The sequence below is a fragment of the Chionomys nivalis genome, chromosome 4, assembly GCF_950005125.1.
Source record: "Chionomys nivalis chromosome 4, mChiNiv1.1, whole genome shotgun sequence".
In the NCBI taxonomy this organism is placed as follows: Eukaryota; Metazoa; Chordata; class Mammalia; order Rodentia; family Cricetidae; genus Chionomys; species Chionomys nivalis.
The window spans coordinates 22,126,959-22,144,172 of NC_080089.1; the positions used below are offsets into that span (position 1 = coordinate 22,126,959).

Consider the following 17,214-nt stretch of genomic DNA (forward strand, 5'->3'; position numbering starts at 1 on the left):
TGTGTGCATGTGTGTGTTTCTTCCCCCACTACATTTTCCTTTTTTTTTTTTTTTGGTTTTTCGAGACAGGGTTTCTCTGTGGTTTTGGAGCCTGTCCTGGAACTAGCTCTTGTAGACCAGGCTGGCCTCGAACTCACAGTACATTTTCCCTAAAGGAAAATTTTCTCCTCTGATTTACTTTTTCACAGTTTGGTCAGTGAGGGACAGTTGTGTTCGCTGTTTATTGGCTACTTATCAGGTGTGAGGAAGTGTGCACTTGTTGTATTTAACCAGCATTATGGAATGCCCACTTCATGCTGCTACTTTCCAGTTGAGGAGAGCGATGGCACTCCCAGGACGAAAACGTGGATGCGGCCGTCCTGGGCAGATGCAGCCTTACCTCCTGTTCTGAGAAACATGCTTTCTTCCTAGCGGTATCTTCCCCCATCCCCTGCCTTCCCTCCTGACACCATTCCCACATCCCTGTCACAGTACACGGCTTCTTAATATTGTTACATCCTCTTTTACTTCCGGTTGCCCGCAAACTCGGCTCACAAGACACAAGTGTTATCTTTGTTCTGCAGATTTTTCTGATTCTTGCAGATACTAATCATGTGCCCATAGCTACTTAAATTATTTTCACATGCCCTTGTTCTTGTATTGTTGTAATGTTTAATTAGGTGTCATATAAACTGAGCCATGTCTCTCAAGTATATACCAGTCAGACTGTGAATGTTTGTGGCATCTGTTAATGGAGAATGTTATTAAAATATCTGTATTCTACACCCATGGACACAATCCTGTTATTTTGTGAATGCAAGTGATAATAGCACATGCTTAGGACCTTTTCAAGTCTAACACGAAATTTTCAATGAATCATCACATGGAATGCTAATTCAATGAATGCTTATGATCCTTTTAATCATCTGTTATTTCGTTTACATTTAAGGGGAAAAGATTGTGTTAAATAACTTGATGAGAGATGAGCGGTGGTGGCGCACACCTTTTATCCCAGTACTTGGGAGGCAGAAGCAGGTGGATCTCTGTGAGTTCGAGGTCAGCCTGGTCTACAAGAGCGAGTTCCAGGGCAGCTAGGACACAGAGAAACCCTGTCTCAAAGAACCAAAACCAAAACCAAACCAACCAAACAAAAACTTGGTGAAAAACAGTAATGGTCTTTTTGAAACTAATACATTTTTCATTTAAGAAGAGACACATTAGCATGTCAAAAGTCACGTCCACAGGAAAAGTTAGTATGCAGACTCAATGTTTTTTCTTGAATTTGAGATTAGTGTCCCAAAGTTATTTTTGAAGCAACAGTTGAATAGTCATTGAGAACCTGTGTTATTTTCTTTGATACTTTAAACTATTAGCTATTTATTTAAATATGTTTTCTATTTGTTTATTCCTCTGTTTTCTTAGGATTTGAAATTTATTTGTTCCTTTATAACTAAGGTTATAAACATAGAATCTAAATATATAATGGACTATGATTAATCACAAATTACTTTTAGAATGTTCAAACCAAAAAGTAAAAGAATAATATCTCAGTTAATTTTGTATGACTGTGATAAAATGCCATGACCGAGGCAACTTATAAAAGAAAGTGTTTACTGGTGCAGAGGGTTAAATCAAGGATGTTGGAGCAAAGGCATAGTGACAGGAACATCTGAGGCCTCACACCTTGATCACAGTTAGAAGTGGTGGGGTTGGGGAGCGAACAAAGGAACTTGAACTGGCCAGAGTATTTAGAAACCTCAAATCAGCCCATGCCCAGGGACACACCTCCTCCAACAAGACCACACTTCCTAGTCCTTCCCCAAAAGTTTGCCACCTGGACAGAGTGTTCAAAAGTCTGAGCCTATGGGGCCATTCTTATCCAAACTACCACAGCAAGACAGAGTTTAGCTGTTTGTCCTCAACCAGTTACCAGGTGTTTGTAGTTGAGTAGAGGTTGTGCACATCTCCTAGAGATGGTGGTGGTTTTCCTTGTACAATAGCAAGAGTGAGAAGCTTAGAAGGCTATTTAATGGCAGATCTGCAGCCTGGAGAAGGTTTGAAGTCCACGTGCGGGCTGTTTTTAGGCAGTGTGTTTTGGAATCCTACTCTGAACATTTTTATGTCTTTGCTCACAGCAGACACATTTCATCATTCTTGACTTAGGCTTGCTTAAAGATTAATGAGTTAGTATTTCAGAGTTTTTTTTTTCTTTGGTAACAACAACAACCTTTTTTCCGTGTCAAAGGAGCGGAAGTTCCACAGACTGCTGGACTCTTTTGTTCCTGCGAGTCAGACTGCTGATGTGTCCAGCCTGCCTTTGTGACTACCTGTGCAGATGTTTTTCATGTGTTTTTCCGGCCTGGAGAAAGACCAAAGACTTCTGACAGTTGCTGCTGAACGGCAATCTGTGCTTGGCTGCAGGGCACGTTTGCGTTTCTTCTCTTATATTTTCACTCAGTGTGCGGAAGAAATACGAGCACAGAGAGAGTCAGAGAGCATGTAGCTCACTGAGTAATGGTGGTCGTCTTTCATGGATGTCACTCCCCTGACTCTGCTGTGTGGGTTCTCCGGGGAGAGGAGAGCAGAGATGCAGGAAATGGCATCCTGGACTGCCCGCTTCAGGGCCCTTGTTGCCACAGTCGTGAGTGACGGAAAATTTCCTGGGCCACGCATGGCAGAAAGAATTCCTGGGAATGCCCATACAAACACACTCCTACACACCATTTTAGTGAATAGACTATAATTTATTAAGCCGTGAATCTAGCGGTTAGTTCAGCATGTGATTGGTTACTATTTTACGAATCACATTAGCACATTGGCTGTATATTCTAGCGTCAGGAAACGAGATAGACTATTTGGTTCGTACTCATTCCTTGAGGCTCCACAGTGGAGCATTCTGCTTTCCATTCTCTACCCTGCAGGCACAATTCTTCCTTCGCTTTTAAAGATTAAAAAATATATATTGATTTGAAAATCCTTTCAAAATGGGCTTGATAGACCTTTTCACAATTTCTTCAGATCTTACAAATATTTAAAACTGTAAGATTGCTCCATTCTGTTTGAGATTAATGAGATAATTGTCCAAAGTATGATGAAATCTTCAACTTTCTTAATAATTTCTCTCTAAAAGTTATAGGTGTAGTTTTCGAGGGTCATCGTTAGAGTGTTACCGTGCATTTCCATCTGTGCCTCACTTTTGTGCTGTCTTGGCTGAATTGACTGTACCCAGTCTCAGCACCTCTGCTGCTGCTTCTGAGACGTTGGCTTTCTCGCCCAGGCACTTCCTCCCCCTTTACCTTGACCGCTGGTGCTCAGCCTTCCAGGTGCTGATGCCCCCCACTTTTATCATGAAACCTTTCTGGGAGAGTTCCTGTAATGGTGTGCTGGTCTTCTGCGGTACTCGATTCTCAGCGCAGCACTTACATCACGCATGCTCAGTGTGAGTGGCGTAACTCCTCAGTGTTAGTGATGTAACTCTCTCCTCCGCAGCTGTCAGTGCACTTCAGTACAGGCAGGTTACTTCTATCACTTCCTAATTCTGTGACATTAAGTGAATTAATGAAGCTCTGTGAGTTTTAGTATTTTGATATAAGAAGAGGGAGCATGGCCTAATTTTTAGAGTTCTTGACAATGGCAGCTAACATGCTGGCTAATTCTTTAGCACAATGCTGAGATCCTAATAGATATGTAATAAATGACAGTATTACTTAATAATTTATTATTCTGTTAGTATTATTCCACGTCTTATAAAGAAGCACAGTAGAACTAAACGTTAGCCATGTGTCAGGACCCTTCGGCATGGCCATCAAGGCGTCTTTGAAATCTCCTGTTGTCTCTGAGCTCTCAGACCTAGAACACTCTTAACACTTTTGTGGATCATTCTGTCTGTTCCCCGTATCCCCAAGAAGAGCCTTTGGTATGCGTTCTCAAGTGGGTTCCAAAGCAGTGATTTGAAAGATTTATTTATTTATTTACTTTTGAGTTATGTTTTGGGTTGATCTCTACATTTTTCTAAATATTAGTAGCCAAGATTGTAATAAATAAAGCATTTTTTTACATACTTCAGATGATGCATGTGAGATTTGTAGAATAAAATTCTCACTCATCTGAAGTGCAGATTAGTAAATTATTTTGCTTAGCTTGCTCCACCTCGAAAGACATTTCTCTGTGGAGCCCCTGAGCTAGGCATTTTACAGTTCACACCCAGGAGCAACGGTTTTCTGCCTTGAGCTCAGGGTTAATGAGGGATACAAAACAAGACATTTCAATAGCTAATCTGTTCAAGAGGAAAGTATGGATGGGCTTCTGAGAAACCACTGGCAAAGGATGGTTGAAGGGAAAAGAGAGACTTATGGGAAGACCTGCTTTGGTTCAGAGTCACAGACTCAACTCCACATGCCCCCATCATTTATGTGAATTTCTTGCCTGCAGAATTCAGAGGCTTAGGTCCAGAGATTTGAGACAGTGTCTTCTGTCTTAACTTTGCCCTTTGAAAAGCCAAATGGCCTCTGATTTGACTGTCTCGCCCTTGTCTTTACTTGCGTCTCATTTTAGAGATTTGGGTCTCTCTCTACCGTAAACTATACCTGTCCCTGAACTGTGACTAGACATTACTAAACAGTTCACATAAGTCAGGGACTATTTTAAAATTCACAATGAGGTCATTCCCCCCAAATCTTAAAATTAAGAATGGCGTGGCAGGAGGGCTGGGGCGGGGCATGGATGGCCAGGGGCTGGGGCGGGGCATGGATGGCCAGGGGCTGGGGCGGGGCATGGATGGCCAGGGGCTGGGGCGGGGCATGGATGGCCAGGGGAAGACACGTAGCTAAAGCAAAAGAGAGTGAAAGGATTTCCCTAGACAAGGTGAGGAAGGTGCAAGGAAGAGGAGCTACTGGAAGCAAACCTGGGACAGGGGTGTCATCGCGAGGTGTGCAGGAAATTGCAGGCTCTGCAGCGCCAGGCACCGCATATGTGACTTCAAGCTGCTGTAAGCATGGTGAAGGTGTTGAGCAGTTTACATGGCTGGGTCTAATTCTCCTACGTAATTAGTTGTCAGAGAAGGAACTGAGGTAGGTGTGCCACCTGCTGGACTGGGAGACTGCAGTCCAACCACACAGCAGTGATCGGTGGACTGGACCCAGACCTAGAGGAGCTGCCTCCAGAGGCAGCTGGCTGTCTTGGATGTAGCAGTTTAAGTATTTTCCTCTATGCTGCAGAAGCTCCAGGAAAGGAGATCTTTATGCTGTGCTTACAGGGCCCAAAGGTGCTAGCTTTCTCCTGGGCTCAGGTTTTCTTCAAGCCCTTTTTCCTTATTCTGTTATGCTAAGGCAGTAGTTCTGAGGACTTTACGTCACACCTGTAGCCAGCAGTTACAGTGACTGATTTGCAGTGTTTAAAGGGGCATGCCTTGCATTCTGTCATCCACAAATGCTTCAACACCATCTCTCGGTAAGGTCATCCGACATCAATCATTTGCTATGTCTTTAACAGAGGACTAGAAGTATGCTTTACTTTGGATAGCTGTATGCCTGGAGATAATTTATGATTGGCATGCTAAAATTATACGGGGAGCAGTTAGCATTCTGCCACAAGATCTAGGCTACACTGAATTATATGAAATTCATGCAGTTGCTCTTAATTTATTATTATATGGACTTTCTTCTTTTTGAAATATGTAGGCTGAATTGCTCTTATTCTGAGCTTCCTTTTCTTTGAAAAATTATTTTTATGTACTTATTTATTACTATTATATTTTAAAAGATGGGACCCTGTTATATAGTCTTGGCTGGCCTGGAACTCAGTACGTAGCCTAAGATGGCCTTGAACATGTATGTGACAAGCCCTCTGCTTCAGCCACCCAGTACTGAGATTGTACGAGCCACCATGTCTGGCATTTGTGTGTCTTCTGTGTCTTGTGCTGTCTTCCCTTTTGTTAGCTTTAGACACCATTCACTGCTGATGGTGTCTTCACTTCCTTTCTACAATGCTACTCTTTCCTCCTGGGCCAGCTAAACAGGCAATAAAAACCCTCCTACATCATATAATTTATTGTGTGGTTTGTATATGCTACACATGTTAGCATCTTTAACATCTTATTTCTGATGTTGGAACTCTGTTTACAGCTTCACTGAGGTTTAATTGACAAACAAAAGCTTTGTATATTGAAGGCACACAGTGTGATGCTTGAAATATGTCAAACATATGTGTGCACATATATGCATATGCTGTGAAATAATTACCATAACCAAGCTATCTAATGTATCTATCACCCCTTAGTTATCTTTTTACTGTCATTTTTTTTTTTTTGATGTGAGAACACATAAGGTCGATTCTCAGCAGATTCCACATATACAAGGCATAGCCATTCTCTCTTTAGTGCTAGAGTTTACCAGTTTTACAACTGCAGGTTTCTTCCTTTGACTAATCTCTCCCCATCTCTGCCCATTCCCTGCTGCCTGCTAACTGCTTCTACTCTGTGTTTCTACCAATCTGATCTGCAACGTTTAATATGGACCTGAGAGCATGCAGATTTGCCCTCTGTGCTGGGCTTTTCTAGCATGGTGTCCTCAGGTTACCGTGTTGCTTCTGATGGCAGGATTTCCTTTCTCCCCAGACAAGTGTGGGTGATATTTTGAGTTGTGTTTCCTCATGATTATGATGCAGCTTTTCATGCATGTGTTGGCTACTTGTATCCATTCTGAGGAAAAGTTCTTTTCAGGTCCTTTGTCTATTTTTTAAAATAAACGCTCATTTTCTTACTGAGTCGTGAGTTCGTCATGTGGTTTGGAGATTAGCCCTTGCCACATGGTTTGCAAACACCTTTCCCTGCTCTGCCCCCTTACCTTTGCCCCCTTACCTTTGCCCCCTCACCTTTGCCCCCCTCTCCTATTCAGCTTTAGTTTGACAGGTTCACTTTTCTAATTTTTTTGTTTCATTCTTGCTGCTTATGTTTTTGGCACTTTTTTTTTTTTTTTTTTTTTAAAGAAGTCATTGCCTAGACCAGTCATTGCTGGCCTCTCTCCTATGGTTCAGGACTCTGGTAGGCTTATGTTTAAACCCGTGTTGAGGAGTTTGGTATATGATAAGGACTCAATTCTGTCTTTCCTTCCTCTGCTTCTTTCCCAGTTTGCATGCGGATATCCAGTGTCCTCTCGGAGATGATCTTTCCCCTTTGCATTCTGCTTCTTGAAGACCTGTAGCGGAACTTTCTCACCAGTCTGCCTTCAGATTGCTAGCCCTCAATTAACGACACGGAAGCGTATGATGGAAATGATGGAAACTTGACCTTTAGCTTAGGCTTGTCTCAACTGGCTCTTATAACTTAATTAACCCATTTATATTAATCTACATTCTGCCAGGTGGCACTACCTCTCTTATGACTTGCACCTCCTGTTTTCCTCTGGCTGGCTACTCTGCCTTTCTTCTTCCCAGAGTTCTCTCTGTTTGGAAGTTCTGCCTATACCTCCTGGCTAGCTATTGGCTCCTCAGCTTTTTATTACACCAGTCACAGCAATACGGCTTCATACAGTGTACAAATATCCCTCAATAAAGACTGTATTTCACATTGTGCAGTCCTGGGACCTTTGCTGACGATAAATTGGCAGACTTGAAACTTTTTGCAATTATACTTACTTTAAAAATTAACTAATGTTCCTGGGTTATTAATAACTTTTTATAGTCACCAAAATCATTAGGACCATAGTAAAAATAGAGTTAAAACCTTGCTGAAAATCTGAGCGTGCTCCTAGTAAAAAGTTTGTGTTTTGCATGTGGAGACCTTACAGCGTTTGTTCAGCCTCTTGCCTCATCTTAGCGGCTGATAGATGGGTGGGGCTGCCAGGGTAGCTGACGGATGGACTGTGTTTCTGAATGCTTGCTCATAGCAGGGACACCCAGATAGACCACATACAAATGATGTAATGAATAAATATTGACTAAAAATAAAATAAAAATAGAGACTAGTCAACCAAATAATTGCTGCAAAGGAAGTGGAGCCTTGAGAGACTTTTTTTTTTTTTCCAAGCAGCATTAACACTTTTCAAGACCGATTAGCTTGTGGCAGTCACTATGAGCTACAGTACTCTGTGGTAATGAACCCCAACTATCAACTTGCTTTCTCTTGAATCTCTTTAGGCAGCATGTGAAAATCCTTTTGAAAATTGCCCACTTATATGTTTGTTCTTATTCAGGTAGAGTAAGAATATCACTTGTTTCTATACAATTTAATTTTTTTCCTAGCAAAGTCACTGTAAAGTTTATATTTATTACACATAAAATATCACTGATATCCAAGGCAATATGGACTAGTCCCCATAGGATTTAACTGTTTAAAGCTAAGGGCTTAAAGTTTGGGCTAGAAATGGCATACTAGGGGATTGACCTTTTCTTTCTTTCTTAATAAGTGGCTTTTACCTGGTGTAGTTATTCCCTGCATAATAGGGCTATAAGGTGCATAAGCAGAGCATGCAGAGCTGTACCATCCAATCTCAGATTAGGGGCTGTCATGGAAACTGTCATCTTCATCCTAGTGTGTTCTAAGAAGTATTAAAACCAACATTGATATACTTACAGTGGAGACGTCTTCAAAGTCAGTTTACAGGGCAAGCAGGAATTGTTACCTGTCAGCCTCAGTGCTTTCAGTCTCAATTCTGTCTATCACTGTGATTTATACAAAACTAATAACTAAAACAAGTCTGTGTCTGTGTGGATGCATGCGTGTGCATTGTGCATGCGTGTGAGCATGCACGAGTGCATGTTCATTTGTATGGCGTGTTTGTGTTCTGGTGTGTTGTGTGTTGGGGTTTGCATTCAGAGCTATACATGCTGTGCACGTACTGTACTCCTGGTTGGCATCCCTGGCTCCCTGCGTGCTATGCTTGATGTCTAAGTCATATGAAAGCATGAGAGAGACATATGACAATGAACTTGTCCCCTGGAGAACTACTTTTTATATGTCAGATTTGGGGAAAACAGTATCTTAGGATTATGATTGTTCTTAGGGATTATTTTGAAATTGAGGGTTTGGGTATATAATATATAAAAGAAATATTGTTAAAAGTATGAATACCTGATGAATATAAAATTGAACATACAATGAAAGTACAAACATTTTATAAATATAAAATTTGGGACATGTGTATATGTATTGATATTACTAACTTGATATTTTCAGTGTGTTGTAATTTAAAATTGAAGTTACCTTGACGTGACCTTGTCGGATAAAGTTAACTGTGATGTATTTTAGCAGAATAGTGATTATTAAACATTAAATTTATCAAAAATAAGGTATTTAATTTCTTCTAATTCTTCTTTAGGTCGAGATTTAATTTGTATCCAGTCTATGGATGGGATGCTGATGGTGTTCGAGCAGGAAAGCTACGCTTTTGGGAGGTTTCTCCCGGGCTCTCTTCTGCCTGGCCCTCTCGCTTACAGTGCCCGCACAGATTCCTTCATCACTGTCTCCTCTTGCAGACAGGTGGAAAGTTACAAGTGAGTCTGTGTGTTACCTCTGGAATCATGATGATTGTGGCCATTTGTTCCTGATTAATCATTTTCTGGAAAGACCTTGAATACTGCAAATGAAGGCGAGGCTGACTTCTTTGGTAAAATTTAATTGGGATGCCTTAGAGCACAGCACCGACCTAAGTAAAGAATTCAAAAGACTGTTGTGGTACACTGGTCCCAAGAAGCCAGTGGAGGCAGCTCTTGATCTGAATCCTGAGTTTGCTACTCCCTGCTGCTGGATGGTCAGTGTCCTTAGGAGATAATGTGAGCATTGAGCAGTTTGTCATAAAGATTAAGTGTGTTCCAACCTACCACGAATAGAAAATGCTCAATATTAATGACTACCCCCTGTTATAATGACAATGAAATGGATGGATGTGGTAGCCCATGTCTTTAATCTGGGCACTCGGGAGATTAACTCTGTGAGTTTGAGGCCAATATTGTCTATATAGTGAGTTACAGCTAGGGCTACATAGTGAGAATTAGTTTCATAAAACAAACAAAAATAAAAAAAATATCATCAGCAACAACAGACAGACAGTAAAATGTAATAATGAGTGAAAAAACATAAATTTGCATGAGTGGAATGATTGTATAATGACAAAAAATGCAAATGACACCTGAAATCTTTCTGGAAAGCGATACAGTCATTGCCATGAATGCTAATGGTTTTTAAGAAGAAATAGTTGCTTGTAGATGAGATGTAGAAGGGACCTCAGGAACATAGTGTGTACTTTTGCTAGAAATTCTTCAGGTCTTCCTGAGTTATGTTGGAGAGAAATCATTTTCTCCTCCATCAGGTAAATATCCACAACGATTATTGTAGGTAGAGGGAAAGAGAAAAGAATGTAGAAATCCATTCTGGGAGCAGAAATAGGGTTCATTTTAAATATCTTTAACTCTTTCATGTATTATTTTTAAAAAAATTATTTTTTATGTGCATGTATGTGCCTCTGTGGGCTTATGTGTATCACATGTTTGCTGTGCCATTGAGACCAGAGTAGGGCATGGAGTCCCCTAGAACCGGAGTCACAGGTGATTGTGAGTAACTGGATGTGGGTTCTGGGAACCAATCTGAGTTTGCTCTTCACTGCTAAGCCAGCTCTCCAACCCCACCATTTATTTTCTTTGTGATGAGAGCATTTAGAACTTTGCACATCATCTCTTTCTGGTATTGTTTTTTGGCCACATGATGTTTCCCAAGGTGGGAAGAAAACAGAAATCTCTTTGGCAATGGCCATAGGGATTTTATCTTCATTCCCCCTTCATAAGTGGAAGTCTTGTTTTTAAGCGTTGTCAATGCCGAAAACGCGCAAATGTTTGCCACCGAGCAGAGGCTGATGACAGTGGCAGATCTCCCATGTCCCCTTTCTTCTGCGGCTCCTTTGGCCCCTGCCTGGATGGAAGGAATTGTGGTATTGCCTCTGGAAATAAATATTTTTTGTTTGAGAAATTAAGAAAAGCATCTGTGTGACTTACTCAGGACTGCCAAGCTTAGGCGGTGCTGTGGCCATCTGCTTTCAGCTTCCCACCCTGTCTAGTGCCTAACTCCTGCCAAGCAGGGTTCCACAGGGGGTACAGTGCTCAGATCTGAACATGCCATCACTTACTCTTGGACGTGTGTGTGTGTGTGTCTAAGTGTTTCTTTTGCTCCATGAAACACTATGGTCAAAAAGCAACTTGGGGAGGAAGGGATTTATTTGGTTTATACTTCCGTATCACTGTTCATCATCCAAGGAAATCAGGACAGGAACCTGGAAGCAGGAGCTGCAGCAGAGGCCATGGAGTGGTTTTGCTCATTGGCTTTCTCCTCATGGCTTGCTTGGTCTGCTTTCTTATAGAACCCTGGACCACCAGCCCAGGGATGGCACCACCCACAATGGTCCCATCAATAACTAATTAAGAAAATGCCTCACTGCTGGATCTTATGGAGGCATGTATTAGTCAGGGTTCTCTAGAGTCACAGAACGAATATCTTTCTGTTCGTCTGTCTGTCTATCATCTGTCAAGGGAATTTATTAGAATGACTTACAGGCTGCAGTCCAGCTAATCCAACAATGACTGGTTGAGAATAGAAACTCCAAGAATCTTTGAGTTGCTCAGCGCCACAAGGCTGGGTGTCTCAGCTGGTCTTCTGTGTATGCTAGAACCTCAGCAAAGTAGGCTCCATGCCAGTGAAGGAACGGATGTGTTAGCAAGGCAAGGGGAGACAGGCAAAGAGAAAAACCTTCCTTCTTCTATGTTCCAATATAGGCTTCCAGCAGAAGGTGAGGCCCATATTAAAGGTATGTCTCCCCACCCCAAGAACTAGATCAAATGAGTGTGGCCATTCCTGACTCAAGGTCCAGAGTGGAAGTGGATTCACCCACTTCAAATAAAGCAGGAAATCTCTCACAGGTGTGCTCTCTGTTTCTGGATTATAGTTCATCCCAAATATAGTCAAGTTGACCACTGAAGTTGCCTCCTTTCAGATAACTCTAGTTTGTGTGTAACTCCAGGAGATATCCCATGAGGAGGCGATGGGTGCATTTTCTTAATGTGTGAGGTTAATATCACAAAAGTCTTGTTTCAGCTCTGATAGTTCTTTAACATACTAATATATTTAATTCATTTCCATTTATATCTAAAACCCACACACTTTATTCATTATGAGGTTCATTTATAATGGTAAAAATGCTTGAGACATCAGACAATTGGGAAGACTTTTAACATTAAGTTCTGTGATATATGTATGCATGCTTTCAAGTTTAATAGATTGAATTAAATGATAGTCCCAGGGAAATTTAGGAAGGAGAAAAGCATGAAAACTCCTGGTTCCTTTTTCTTGAGGCCTCATTAAGCCTATCTATAGTCACTTAATAGAATGTAATTGACTAATAGAATGGACTTTTAAGACATAGTTCACCTTCATTTTGATATTGATATTTAACTACTTTAAAGTTAATTATATTCAGATCGGAGCATGTATGGACTTTGGCCTCAAGCTTTAGTGTGTGTACGACTCTCCTGGCCAGCCTGTTGTTAATGATATTTACACATCCCACGCCCCAGGCCCCAGGCCCCAGGCCCCAGGCCCCAGGCCCCACGCCCCAGGCCCCACGCCCCAGGGCCGTGGATGAGACACAGAACTCATCATTGTCAATATAAACTGCAAATGATTTTAATTTAGAATCAAATGTTTTTTCTTATTCTTTTTTTTTCTTTCTCATTTATTTATTTATTTATTTATTTATTTATTTATTTATTTAGGAAGGATTTGGCTCTTGCAGCTCAGGCTGTAATCCTCCTGCCTCAGCCTCCAATTTAGCATTATAGACATGTACTATCAAGCCAGGCTTGTTTTCTTACATATTTGTGTGGGTGTGTGTGTTTGTATTTTTGAGTGTATGCGGACTCATGTCTGGGGCAGGGCATGTTTGGCATGGTACATGCCTGGATATCAGAGATACCTTGGGGGACTTGGTTCCATCCAAGATCAATCTCAGATAGTCAGGCCTAGCAACAAGTACTTTTCCCTTCTAAGCCACCTCATTGGCCAGTTGCACCTTTTTGTTTTAAATTTCACTTACTTATTGTATAGGGGTGTGTTCGTGTGTGTGTGTGTGTTCGTGTGTGTGTGTGTGTGTGTGTGTGTGTTCGTGTGTGTGTGTAGGTCAGAGGATAACTTGCAGAATTTGATTCTTTCTTTCCAACACGTGGGATCTGGGGATTGAGTCAAGCGTGGTGGTAAGAGCCTTTGCTGAGCCTCCTGCTCCCTGATTTGCTTTGTGGGAGCATTGTTTGTCCTGACTGAGTCTAAGAGTCCTGGTGTTGCAGTCCTCTTGGCCACGTGTGCAGACTTTGCAGTATCTTTTCTTCTCTTTTCCTGACAGAATCACTTGCTCACTACCAAGTGACCCATGAGAAGGGGGAAAGAGGACTTAGGGAGGGGGGAGGAGAAAGGTCATAGGAGACATGGATGTCAGTGAGCCCCACTCCTGCTCTCACTGCCATAGCCCATTGTCTCCCACCTCCCCTCAACTCCTGTTACCTACAAACATATATTTATAAATACACACATATAAACATACTCTTTTTATCTAGCTTCCATACATGAGACAAAATATAGTATTTGTCTTTCTGAGTTTGGTTTATTTTACTTAACACAATTATTTCCAGTTGCATCAACTTTCTTGCAAATTTCATGCCTTCGTTTTATTTATGGCTGTATAAAATGCCCTTGTATATGCAGCGCATCTTTATGTGCTCCTTGTTAGTGACGTCTAGTCTGGTTGTTTCTTCACTGCTAGGAACATACCTTCAGAGTCCACCTAACCCTAGTCAGAATGGGTATCGTTAAAAAATAAATGAAAACAAGTGCTGGTGAAGACGCAGGAAGAGGCAGACTGATATCCATGTTTGCTGAGAGTTCAAATCTGTGCAGCCACTGTGGAAATTCCTTAAAAAATGAAAATGGTAGGCAGGGCGGTGGTGGCGCACACCTTTAATCCCAGCACTCAGGAGGCAGAGGCAGGCAGATCTCTGGGAGTTCGAGGCCAGCCTGGTCTACAAGAGCTAGTTCCAGGACAGGCTCCAAAGCTACAGAGAAACCCTGTCTCGAAAAACAAAAACAAACAAAAAAATGAAAATGGTACAATTCTGGGTATATATCCCAAAGACTCCTGAGTCGGCATAGCACAGAGATCCTTGCACACCCTGTTTATAGCTGCCCTGTTCCTAGCAGTGAAGAAACAACCAGACTAGACGTCCACTAACAAGGAACACATAAAGATGCGCTGCATGCTTGAAGTCTTTTATTTAGGAGTGACTGCAAGAGTCATTAGGGAAGCAAACTTAAACAAATGACTGGTACGCTTCCTCTAGGAGGCTTTGTAATACAGCTCAAATCTTGTCAGCTTCCCATGGGTAGCTGTGCAGGGACCTGTGTCCTAGCAAGCTGCAGAAGCTGGCTGGCTGGAATCCCGCCACACCCTTCTGGGTACTGCCTGAAGTCAAGAGGCAGGTCTTAGTCTACTCTGCACATCTAGTGCCTTTTTCAGTATGTGGAGTAGAGAAAGCTGAGGTTGTTGACTGAATGCGTTCAGAAGGTTGTATGGGTCCCAGGTTGAGGCTCTGGCCAAGGGAAAGGCTTTGCTCCTGTCTTTCACCCTTGCTGTCTCCAGTGTCTTGACATGCTCTTGCTTCCTTCCCTGCTCACCACAAGGTCTGGAGGCCTTTCTGCTTCCTCCCACTCCTTCCTTCTCAGTGAGGTGTTGTTCAGGGATCACCATTAGCCTCTTAATTCCACTCCCTTGCTTACAGTAGATATTTCACATGAACTTTATGGAGAAATGAAAAGAAATATATTTTTGGGAAACTTCTGTTTTGTTCCTTGCATCATTTAATGACAATGATTTTCTTGATATGATAAGAATACTTGTGTCCTGGTGAAAACGGTCACTATGACACTGTCCACAGAAGTATGATTTCCAGTTATGTTCTCCAATCAAATATTGACCAAATTGCCTGGTCCTACTTGAGGTGACAACTCTGTTTCATTTGACAGGTGACATGGGGAGCTGACTTTGGTGGTCTGTATTACAACAATTCATATTTCAGCAGCCTGTGGCCGCTTCTGTGATGTGCTGTGCAGGACACTAGATCATGTGGTTGCCTGTGTAATTGGTGTTCTGTGGGTCAGCTGCTGGGTCATGTCACCGGTGCACCTGAATTTGCTTGTCTGTGACCAGCACCGTTCAGCTCTGAGCATCCTTCTGGCTCTCTCTGTGCATCGCCCTGCCCTGGGCCTGCGCATTCCTTCAGCAGGCTCACAGGGGTCTTGTTCTTTAGCTTTTGTCAGCGAGCACTCGAATGGTGGGAAAAAGAACAAGTGCTTGGAAAGTTTCATATTTCCAAGTCCGCTTGGAATTGCTGGGTTTGTGCACGTCCTTGGTCACAGTTGAGAGGAACGAAGGGAGAACCATTAGAGAGATGCTGGTCTTGGGCATGATCTAACTTGCTGCCGGCTGTGTTCAGGTACTTCAGTACTCTGCCCAGCTGTTTTTCAGGAGGAGACTGGTTCTGATTTGGAAATCAGGAGTCAGTATTGGTTGTGTCTGTCTTTGCTTACTGTCTAGATGTTAATGAGGCTACTTTAGGGGCTCACTTAGTCCTCAGGTGAAATAATGATACTCAATGTAGCTATATAAAAGCTTCAAAGGGTTATACATAGGAAGCGATCTCCTGTGCCCATATGTTGTAGGGTACTTCCCACTTTCTCTTCTATCAGGTTCAGTGTGTTCGGATTGATATTGAGGTCTTTGATCCATTTGGACTTGAGTTTTGTGCATGGTGATAGATATGGGTCTGTTTTCATTCTTCTACAGGTTGACATCCAGTTGTGCCAGCACCATTTGTTGAAGATGCTTTCTTTCTTCCATTGTATACTTTTAGCTCCTTCTTCCAAGCATGTAACATTTTGGGATTGAGTTTCTAACACATGAGTTTGGGGGGGGGGCACATTCAAATCATGGCAGTGTGTGATACTGAGTAGCTGTACACTTCAGTGCTGGGATTGAGCCCCTGTGCTGTGTATGCTGGGTAAGTGCTCTGCCTAGCGGCACCTTAGCCCCTGCCTTGGCTCGTCCGCATGTGTTTAGATCCTCCACACTGTCTTCATCAGGCTGCTGGACCCACATTCTCAGATGTCTTTGTCTTAGTCGATAGGGATTGTCTGAATATATATGTTTTATAAGTTTTATCTTAGCCTGGAAGTACAATACAAATAATGAGATTTAATAGTAAGGAAAGGAATCTGTTTGAAGTTCTTTTTAATTTATAGTAGATAATTATTCTAAAATATTATATTAATTAGTAGGAAATAATGAAACCTAAACTTTATTGGATAACTTTATTTGTATATTGAGTATATTACAAATTGTTTTTGTTGTTATTGTTTTGTTTTTTGAGACAGGATTTCTTTGCATAGCCCTGGCTATCCTGAAAGCTCTGTGGAGCAGGCTGGCCTTGAACTCACTGAGATTCACCTGCCTCTGCCTCCCAATTGCTAGGATTAAAGGTGTGCACCACCAAGACCCAGCTTTTTAAAAAATGATTTATTTTTATGTTATGTGAATTTTTTTTTTTGTACTTAAGTTCTTTCTGGTGTGTGGTATTGAGGTGCTAGACCTTTCCCCAGTTATTTGCTGTACACAGTTCTCCCGAGAGCCTCGATGTAGTGCTGGGTTCACAGATGCGACACGTGGATGTCGTTATCACATGATCGTTCATATCATGTCTCATAATAAAACTCACTAAAATTTAATTGAAAATTTGTGGGTTTTAGAACTAAAGAAAATGCCTCTCACAGTGTTTATGGATTTTGTACCTCTGAAGTTTCAGGTGATCCTCACTTTAAACTATGAAGTCATGTGTCCTCTGCTGTCCCTTTCAAACAGGTACCAGGTGCTTGCCTTCGCGACGGATGCAGACAAGAAGCAGGAGACGGAACAGCAAAAGCTTGGTTCTGGAAAAAGACTAGTTGTAAGACCTTTAATATACAAAGATTTCAATAATGCCATATGTAATCATATTTGTTAGAGAATTCTTGGAAGAAAATAAAAATTATATTTTGATAAGTTTTCTTTATATAGTTCTACCAATGGCAAAGATCTGTTGCTGAGCTGTGGAGCATGTTCCTCTGCATGCCATGATGCCCGGAACACAGGTAGCCCCACCACCCTGTGGATGGCT

General features: G+C 41.8%; 1 protein-coding gene across 3 annotated transcripts in view; it reads left to right on the forward strand.

Moving 5' to 3' along the window:
• Bbs9 (Bardet-Biedl syndrome 9) overlaps nucleotides 1–17,214 on the forward strand; it is a 426,177-nt gene that overhangs the window by 111,376 nt on the left and 297,587 nt on the right. For all 3 annotated transcript variants that reach the window (XM_057766969.1, XM_057766971.1, XM_057766970.1), the window contains exons 6-7: nucleotides 9,294–9,468; nucleotides 16,920–17,004. In XM_057766969.1, coding sequence (XP_057622952.1) covers nucleotides 9,294–9,468; nucleotides 16,920–17,004 — 260 coding nt within the window. The remainder of the gene's footprint in view (nucleotides 1–9,293; nucleotides 9,469–16,919; nucleotides 17,005–17,214) is intronic.